Raw genomic sequence first — 9795 nt, 5'->3', positions numbered from 1 at the left:
CATTATTAAAGACCTTAAAGCTGAGAGCCTTTGTGCTTTTACAATATTTATGTCTCCATTAAATGATCATTTAATGGCAAAATGCCCTGAAAAGCAGCAGAGATTAACATTTGCTACTCCAGGCCAGGATGCTTCCATGCTACTCGAGCACCAGATTCTGTCAGTTGCATAAACGTTTAACTTTATTGACTTTAATATGATTTACAAGAAAATAACATCCATAATCGTACGTACAGTTATTTTCATCAGTCATTAATCTGCTGATTAGTTCCTAGATAAACTGTTAACACATCATCAATACAATGTCACAGGATAGTTAAAAGTGTTCCCATTTCCCCATTTCACCTCTTGGTGCAGACACATCTGTTCACAGAAAAGCTGCAAACACATTTGAGGAGCTACAACTTGTTTTTTGTGGCATTTTTGCTCGACAAGGCAAATAACTGACTGTCAAGCTCCAGATGTTGAAGAAACACATTTATTTAACAGATATTTCATCTGCAGTCCCTACTGTGATAGACTGTGTAAGTATGAGACGGTTGTTTGTACTTTGAAACTCAACACATTTTCTGCTTGTACTTTTTTCTGATTTTTTCCCCATTACCTCCAAACCCAGGCTGCTCTGTCTGCTCCACGCTGCAGTACATGTCACTGCTGTTGTGTGGCTTCACATAATACAACTCAAACTGTGCTACCTCTTTGACAGAAGACACCAGCCGTGAGCTTATCTGGTAGGACGTAATGAGCAGGCCTCGACTGTCCCCACCAGCTCCACCCCGCGCTGTGCAGGAACTCCAACCACCCAGTACATGTTGTCACAGCAAGACTGCACCTCCACATATACAAGAGACAAGCAGGAGGGGCTGCTAATGGCAAACAGACCCAGAGGTGGATGACTGCTTTAGCAATGTGTCACTCATTCATCCCCTGGTTACCACCAGAGTCCATTTGCATTGGGAACCTCGAGGCATAACAAAGATTTAAAGCCACTTAATCCATCAGTCACAATGATTAGTATAGAGAGCTGCAGTGAAACTGGACCTTCTGGGTTGTGCTCCAGTGGAAAAACCCAGAACCATGTTTCTGTGAAGCAACAGCACTAACCACCGCACCACTGTGCCGCCACATTCTAATCTGGCTAATAAAAATCCAGCCCTGGAACACAGCTGTTTTCACTGATATGTGAGTTTCACTACATTTACTTACATTATAAGGATGAATTTCTTTGTATTGAATTTCTTTCTTTGGTCGGTGGCTTGTCTTAGAATATGAAAAAATCCAGAGGAACGTGTTTAGTTTTCTTATAATAACCTATAAAAAAAGATGAATGAGAGATTGCACAGACGCGGACGTGATGCCATGACTTGGGCTCTCTACAGGTCAGAGCTGGGCGGAGGTGAACTTGGCGTTCAGACGAGCCCGCTGTAGGGCCGTCGCAGTACAGTACTGTGTTCCTGCTCTGCTGGTGAAAGCTTTTCTGCCGCTGTCCTTTTCTCACACAGACCCCAGTGTGACAAACTGTTGTCCTACGCAGCACCATCTGAGACGGTGACTGCTGCTCACTTATGTAACCGTCTACACTGTAGGTGGGGAGCTGACCACTGGGTCCCAGACTATGAACAAGTTAGTCACTGGTGTGGCTGCACATTCTACTTGTACAAGTGAAATAACAGTGAAATTCTGCCACTTTTTCTGAGACACCACTTTAGAAACCACCAGGGAATTAGTGAAACCTGTAATGAGATGAAATGCTTACCTCTTGCAGATAACTTTTTGGTGTTGATTATTTTGGCAGCATACTCCTGTCCCGTGCACAGCTTCACACATCTGCGCACCACTGAAAAGGCTCCCCTGTAGAGCACAGAAAAGACATGTATTAATAATAATAATCAGGATAATCACCTTTATTTGGCCAAGTATGTGACACACACAAGGAATTTGTTTCCGGTACAGAACCAAGGCAGCCATCTGCAGCGTCACTCTAACCACCGGGGACAACTTGGTGGTTCAGTGTCTTGCCCAAAGACACTTCGACATGCTGACTGCAGGCACCGAGATTCGAACCTCCAACCCTCCAGTTGGAAACGACCGCTCTACCTACTGCAGCGCTGCTTTTAGTTGACAACTCGGTCACAATCCAGCAAAGATAACATTTCTGTGCTTCTCAAACTGCATTATTCATCATCATGTAATGGAGCAGTATCATCTGCACACCTGCAACGTCTTGATAAATGACAGAAAGAGAAATGACTATGCTCGCGGTTTTGCTGAGAACATTTTCTGCTCAGTGAGCATTTTTCCAGGCCAAACACAGAACAGACCTGATGTCACATGTTGGCAGTGGTGGTGAGCTACATTAAGACACTACACCTCTGTTTGCTGAACAGGCTCTCCTGAGGTTCAGAATATACACTCAGCATGTTCTAAATAATGTGGTGGTGTCAGAGGTACCGGGCTAGAATGGGCTCTGAAACACAAACCTGCATTAGTGATAAGATGTTAGACTTTGAAAAGCCTGTTGTAATAAGCATCAGACACTAAATCAAAGCATAATATCTTACAGCCACTTCATCTGTGTCACCACAGTCAATGTTCCCCTCGCAGCTACGCAGCTACACACTTTGTAACTCAAAGTCTGACTGCAAACACTGAATATCACGATGCATCTGGCCATAAAATGGTCACACGTCAACATTTTTACTTGTCTTTAAAACGCTCTGCACCAACTCTGTTGTCTGACAAGCTACTCGCGTCCACCGGCGCCGGGGTTCTCCACTGATTATGACCCAGGGACCACCACTGTGACTAAGAAGCAACCCGAGGACCAGTACTATGGCACTGTTTTAATCCTGGAAGTCACTTCGGCTTTTCTAAACTTCATATATCGGTATTAATTTTATTATTTGCAAACAACAGTGAATACATGAAAATAAAAAAATCCCATAGTGAAGCTTCATTATTGAAAACATGATCAGGGACCACATGCAAGGCCTTGACGGATCACCAGAGGGTCACAGACCACTAGTTTGAAAACCTCTGCTCTGGCACAAATCTTTCTTCTAAATGTTTCTAAATTTACTTGTCATTTTTCATCTATTTTATCACACTGTATTTATTATATTTGTGTATTTTTAAATTGTTTGATTTAATTGATTTTATTATTAATTTTTCACAATTTACATTTGTACTGTCTCATTATCATCTTGTCATTCGTCTGTAAAGCACTTTAACCTGCACAAACCTGTACAGTACATAAAGTGCTATGCAAATAGAGTTTTATTTATTCATTCATACAGAATATCAACAGTCTCAATATAAAAATATTGGCATCTCCCCAACAGGAAATAGTTCCACACTGTGTAGAGAGCTGGCTTCTCAGCCCTGGCCAGTCCTGGTCTGTTTAGTTAGATCTGGTCTGTGTGGAGACGCAGCACCACACACAATCCACAGAGCACCTCAACAGTGTCTCGGCACCCAACGAACAAAAGTTAAAAGAGCTTGAAGTCAGTGTCAGGACCGTCCGTTTGGTGTCATGGCATAAAGTCCTGCGGAAATAGGACCCAAAAGCAAGAAACTCTCTGACACACAGTTATGTAAACGCACTGCATGGAGTGCAGCTACACACACACACAAACAAACGCATTTATTACTGACACCAAACCCCGCAGCTGTGCCTGGAACATTCACACTCCATGTGGAAAGTGTCTATTGGTCGGGGCTAAACACGGTTTAGATAGACAGAATACATCAGGAATCCCCAGGGGGAGATTCTGGAGATTAATACACACAGTTAAATATCACGTTAGGTATCACGTCACAAATCACTGCTTTTGTTTGACACCTAAGTGGAGTGTTTCTGAAACAAACTGGTGCCTTCAACAGTCGAGCATTTGAGTTTCTGGTCTATTGTTACAGCCCCACAGGGAGACTGACGCAGGAGAACGTCGTACTGTGAGGTCTAGACCTGATTACGTAAAGCGCCCTGAGACAGTTGTTGTTGTGAATTGGTGCTATGCAAATAAAGAGGACTTCAGCCCATGCTGTGGTGTCTTTAAGGAAGACCTGAGTTATAATAAATGGGCTAAACATGTAGACACGATGCTTAAATGTCACAAGCTGTGCTAAGAAAGTGACACCCGTTGAGTGTCACAACAGTTAGCACTCCTCAGATGTTGGATTAGCATTACAATGTTACACAGAGCCTTATCATGAGGATGCCAAGACGTCAACGGCTGGCCTCTTTCCTCTGAGCTTTGTTTTTTTTATACGACTGGGTTATGAAAGCCAGTCTGTCTCACACTGAGAGCTTCAGATCCAGCACTGTTGACTGGGGTGGATTGTGAAGAAGTCATATTTACACTATCTGAACACAGCGAGGCTTACACATGTGACCAGCTGCGCTCTTCAATGTATTGTTCAAATTTAGAATTCTCACTGGGATTGGGAGATATTGGAGGCAGGCAGACATGGAAACCTTCCCTGCTAACAATATTTATTACTTATGAGAAGAAACAATAAAGGTGGGGATACAATGCTGCGAACACGTCTGATCCCTGTGTCTACTGTAGCAGACAACTCAGCATTAATGGCTGATCACAGTCCGGTGTATCATTTTTAAAATACCTGGTTAACTAATTTCTTTTTCACCTACAGCGTCTAGAGAGACCGACACCATCCTTAACGATCGCCGCCCCTCCCATCACATCATGTTTCCTACTGATGACGTAAACTACAGAGGCCTGGTTGGGACACTCTGTATAAAATGCAGCTTCCAGTCTGAAGCTAGAGTTAGCTGACTAAAAAACATAAACTTCAGGGTGCTAACTCAGCTCTGTGCCATCCTTACACTCAGCGTGTTCCACACAACATTAGTAGCTGATTCCAACTGGTTAACCTGCTCCAGTCTCACTCCAGCTTTGACTTTTCAGAACCACACTTTGGTGGAGTATTCATTCTATAAATTCTTCCAGAAAACTACATGGGAGTTTCACCTGACGCTGGAGGGATGAGATGTCACATGAGCTGCCATCAACATCTGTCATCACCTAAAAATACACCTAACAGCAGAACAACTTTCAAACAGAGAAGTTTTAACCCTGTGAAGTATCAAATTCTAAGGGAACACTTAATACAAGCAGTTTTAGGGCACGAGATTTTCATTAGACAACTTTTATTTAGTGAAAACTTGTGCCGATATTTTCTATTAAGAGCAATGAGCAGCTACAAATGAAGCAAAAAATGTATGTGCATTCTCTAGGGGCTGTTGAAAGGCATTCTGGGAAACACGGCAACCCACTGATTTAAGAGAAGTAAACAAGACACAAGAAAAAAAAAAAGTTTGACGCATCACTGTGTCTTAAATGAACTGCCACTGATTCACAATCAGGGTCTTATATACAAGATTAATACACAATACGTAATAAAACATTTAAATAGAAGACCACTTACACGTTACGACATCAGAGTCTGACCTCGGTACCATGAAACCCACAGATAAAACACATTGTGTACTTTACAAAGTGCAGTTGTTTTTAGATGCACCTCTCGGCCCAGTGGAGGCTGGCTGAGCTGCATGGGGCCAATCAAGCTATCGGTAAAGAACCAGTGATACTTTATGCATGATAATCAAACAGCACTGGTGAGATACACGACATAAACTATGTGAGCCTGATGAGGAGTGATTTCTTTATTGTTTCCCTAACTCCTGCATCCTAATAATAACTAATTACTATAATGCTGCAACACAGAGACCTAAACCGTGTCCTGACTGACATTTACATCCATTTTTATCTCTTACGAAAGGACTAGAATTCTCCTGAGTGTGGTGTGCCGTGCCATTTTTTAATTCATGTGGCCTATTTTCACTGTCTCGTGGTCTTAGCATAGCACAGTTTGTTAGTTTATTATGAATAAAATAGGTTTTAGACAACTTCATAGTGCTGTTTTTGATCAACGGCACTGTTCATAGACCATGATGCCAGTATTTATAATCATACAGTTCAACCACAATCGATAGACGCTTTAGACATTTGCACAGTCTCCTTCAAATCATTTGATTGCTGGTTAGGACAAACTGTGTCTGTTTCAATTCAGATTCCTACTGTAATAAGGAAATGTGTGCATGTGCAGCTGATAGAGCTTCGTGAACACAGATGGACGGGATCTGTTTTGCCTGGTGCCAGTGCAGAAAGTCTTATCTCGTGTTATCTGGCAGCACAATGCTGAAAAACAGCCTCCTAAGGAAGAGAGACTTGTCACGCCTTCACATAATGTGCAATAAAGCTGTTAATGCATTTATATTTATAGAAAAGGGGCATGCACATGGTATTAACTGGGAACTAGAAATGGATCATAGGAAGAATAAAATAGGCCAATAAGGTTTTCAGCAAACTAAACAGAAACCAAAAGTGTCATTTTCAAACCACAATAACACGTTGATTTAAAGATATAGGTGTTTTTATATCCTCACATGACATGAATTGATTCTTAAAGAGGATCTGATCATGCCACGCAGACACCGCCATGTGTGCAGCCACAACACTTTATTTCCATGCACATTCACCACATCTGCAGCTGTATGAACCCTGTAAAGGCCATGCTCTGGAAAAATACACTTTTAGAAACACCTGAGTGTCAAACGGCTGCACCACGGGACGTTTCTGACAGCGCACGTTTCCCTCTATTGGCATGCGCGTCACATAACTGCAAACACCGTTAGGACTGCTGCACATTTAATGAGGAGCATGCATGTGTCAGAAAGCGTCGTGCACTTGCACAGAGAGACAGAGATAGAAAGAGCAGCGTATTTTGAGAGCTGTCATACGCGCGCGCACACGCACACCCACAGCAGGGCTGGCCTGCACAGTGCACAGCCTGGAAACCAGCCGATAACACCACCCTCCCACTAACAAGCCACCAGCCGCGACACACACCCGTGAACGCTGCAGCTGATACTCACTTCCCCAGCTCCTCGTACAGCTGATATTCATCTGTGAATCGCGTACAGGTTGTCGTGGCCATGTCTCACCCCTGTCTCTCGCTTCGTCGCTTTATTCAACTCCGAAAGAATGACTGTAATTTAGTGCTAACGCTGGGTGGAAAGCGCAGGTCCGCCCAGCAGCTACGGGGCCGGTGAGGCGCTGAAGTGCCTTTCAGGAGGCGCCGACTGATGGAGGTTTACTCTGGAAAGACGAAGCGAGTGGCGGGTGTCCTCTCTGCGTCTCTCTCTCCACCATCTGACAGCTACCGCGCTCAGCAGAGCCGCCAACAAGCTGAACCACCTGGGGAAGGCCACTTCCTGCTCGGACCTTCAGAGTAAAACACAGCTTTGAAATTATTAAAATGTGGTGCAAGAGGTACACATCAGATTGTTTACTAGTAAAAGTAACAACACCACAGTGTAAAAATACTCTGTCGCTTACAAGTTAAATTCCTGCATTTACACTAATAAAACAACAATACAGTATAATCATAAAACTTTGTTGATCCTCACAAGTAATTTGTATCATAAATATACAAGGTCATTAGAATTTGTCCCTTTAGCAGTTGTGACTTTAAAGTGATAAATACTGTAATGTACCAGTAATTATAATCCAATAAAATAGTATATATCAATGTGAAATGTGCCATTCTGTATAATGACTTTTTAATTTTGGTACTTCATCTATATTTTGATGCTGAAAAATAACTAGTTATCAACTAAAGGCAGAGCAGTAAAACGTATAGGCTAATATTTGCTTTCAAAACGAGTAAAGCCAAAGTATGAGGTAGCAGAAAATGAAAATACTCAAGCCGATAGCTCACAATGTACTTACATTGTACTTCTGCATATAAACTAAATGATGTACACAACTGTTGTGGAATGCATTCTGGTGATAATTTCATTGAAACAGAGTCCCTGAAATCAATACGTGCATATATAATACTAAAACCATGGATGGATTACTGAAGTGAGTGTTAGCATTTAATTTGGAAACTTATTGAAATTTGTTCTCAAACCCTACCAAAAACAATAACAAAGAAACTCAAAAGTGACAAAAAACACCACAAAGAGACTCAAATCAACTACAAACAAGTTCAAAACAATCACACAAAACTATTACAAAGCACAAAATACAGTAGTGGAAGACCCCACACAGCAACCACTAAGATGTGCAAAACACACCACAGAGATGCAACACTGCTGCAAAGACAGCAACTTCATAGGCATGAAAAACAACCACTACAGACTCACAAAACTGCTACAAAGAGACACTGGTGATCACTAATAATTTATCCACCTTTTCTAGGTACATTCATGCTCGATAATTTAGGTGACGGGTTTGCCTTTTATTTTGAAGGCGCGCTTCCGCTCTGGTGCGGACAAGCTGCACTAACTTGGCGCAGTCCTTTGGATTTGGTGCAGCCTCATCACCCTGTGTTGCTCTGTGCCGCCCTCTAGTGGACATTGTGCGGAACGGCTAAGCGCAGGAACGTAATCGAACACACCTCCCACCTGCACGGTGCGACTTCCAAATAGGGGCAAATATGAGAGAGCTGGTTTGAGCCTTCAAAACGTGTCGCGATGTGTGTAGTAAATGCATGTGCTTCAAGTTGGAGGAAATGACGTATTTCACGGTTTAATCTACCAATTATTACGGAAAGATGAATAAATTTTAGAAAGATATTCTTCAGATGTGCAAGCAGATGAGTGGGTGCGCTGTGGAGAAAGAGAACAGCCTATATTAAAATGTCACAGTAAGCACCCAGGATACAGGGACATGCCAAGATTATAGAAATACTGTATGCAGAGTCAGAAAAAGAAATGTAGAAATACTGAACTCGTGTGCAATATCCTAACAAAACCCAGGAAATAGCCACCGATCAAACTCGACGCACTTTACATAGTAAGGTCTAGACCTTTATTATTATTATTATTATTACGAAAAACCCCACAAATCCCCCTTGAGCAGCACTTGGCAACAGTGGGGTGGAAAACTCCCTTTAACGGAAGAAACTTTGACAGACCCTGGCTCTTGGTGGGCAGCCTTCTGCCTCGACCGGTTGGGGTGAGTGGACAGAGGAAAGAGAAAAAAAAAGAAAAGCAATAAGACACAACAAACACTGGACAGGTTGATGTTGCTGGGACTGCTCATCAGAAACCTCCAGCTCCAGAGCCAGGGCAACCTGCAGAAAGGTACAGGGACAGAGAGGACACACTATGGGAAAGAAACTGGGAACTGGTTCCACAGGAGAGGTTGGTTAAAGGCTCTGTCTCCCATTCTACTTGTGTCTGGGAACCACAAGCAGACCTGCACCATGAGAGTGCAGTGCTCTGTTGGGATGCTGAGGCTCTATGAGGTCTTATATAAAACTATTCTTGTCTTTAAAAGTTATTTTACTTTACTTAACTGTTAAATTATAATTTGTCTCTCTGTTTTATTGTTTCAAAGTGTCGTGCTGTGAAATTCAGGTGGGTAATACTTTTCACTTTTCTTACCTGAGCACTAACTGATATTTCAGGTAATCTGTGAGCATCAGAGCTGACCTACAACTTTTAGGAGGGTTTGTTTTCTCCCTACACACATTCCAACACCGTGTCAGTCCTGACTGAGTTATTACAACAACAGATGGATGGATTAGTAGACGTTTCACATATTTTTACACTGAACCCTATAACTTTGCTGATTCACAGACTTTTCATCTGGCTCCACCATGAGGTTCTCGATTTTGGTTTTGAGTGAAATAGCTCAACTACAGGATGGACAAGGAAAAAATGTTTCCCAGAGTTTTGGTATTCCCTTAACTTTTGCTTCT

General features: G+C 42.4%; 1 protein-coding gene across 9 annotated transcripts in view; it reads right to left on the bottom strand.

The window, feature by feature from the left end:
- camk2b1 (calcium/calmodulin-dependent protein kinase (CaM kinase) II beta 1) overlaps nt 1-7276 on the bottom strand; it is a 66572-nt gene extending 59296 nt beyond the window's left edge. For 3 of the 9 annotated variants that reach the window (XM_020588469.1, XM_020588466.1, XM_020588467.1), the window contains exons 1-2: nt 6959-7268; nt 1757-1851 (exon numbers count right to left, since the gene is read on the bottom strand). In XM_020588469.1, the coding sequence (XP_020444125.1) occupies nt 1757-1851; nt 6959-7020 (157 nt within the window). In that variant the 5' untranslated portion in view covers nt 7021-7268. Of the gene's footprint in view, nt 1-1756; nt 1852-6958 lie in introns of all 9 variants that reach the window. The other 6 variants (XM_020588468.1, XM_020588470.1, XM_020588472.1 and 3 more) reach the window with 4 other exon arrangements.
- Nucleotides 7277-9795: the final 2519 nt, after the last annotated feature.

This window comes from Monopterus albus, unplaced genomic scaffold, assembly GCF_001952655.1.
Source record: "Monopterus albus unplaced genomic scaffold, M_albus_1.0 scaffold542.1, whole genome shotgun sequence".
NCBI lineage: Eukaryota > Metazoa > Chordata > Actinopteri > Synbranchiformes > Synbranchidae > Monopterus > Monopterus albus.
This window is presented reverse-complemented; position numbering and strand designations above follow the sequence as displayed.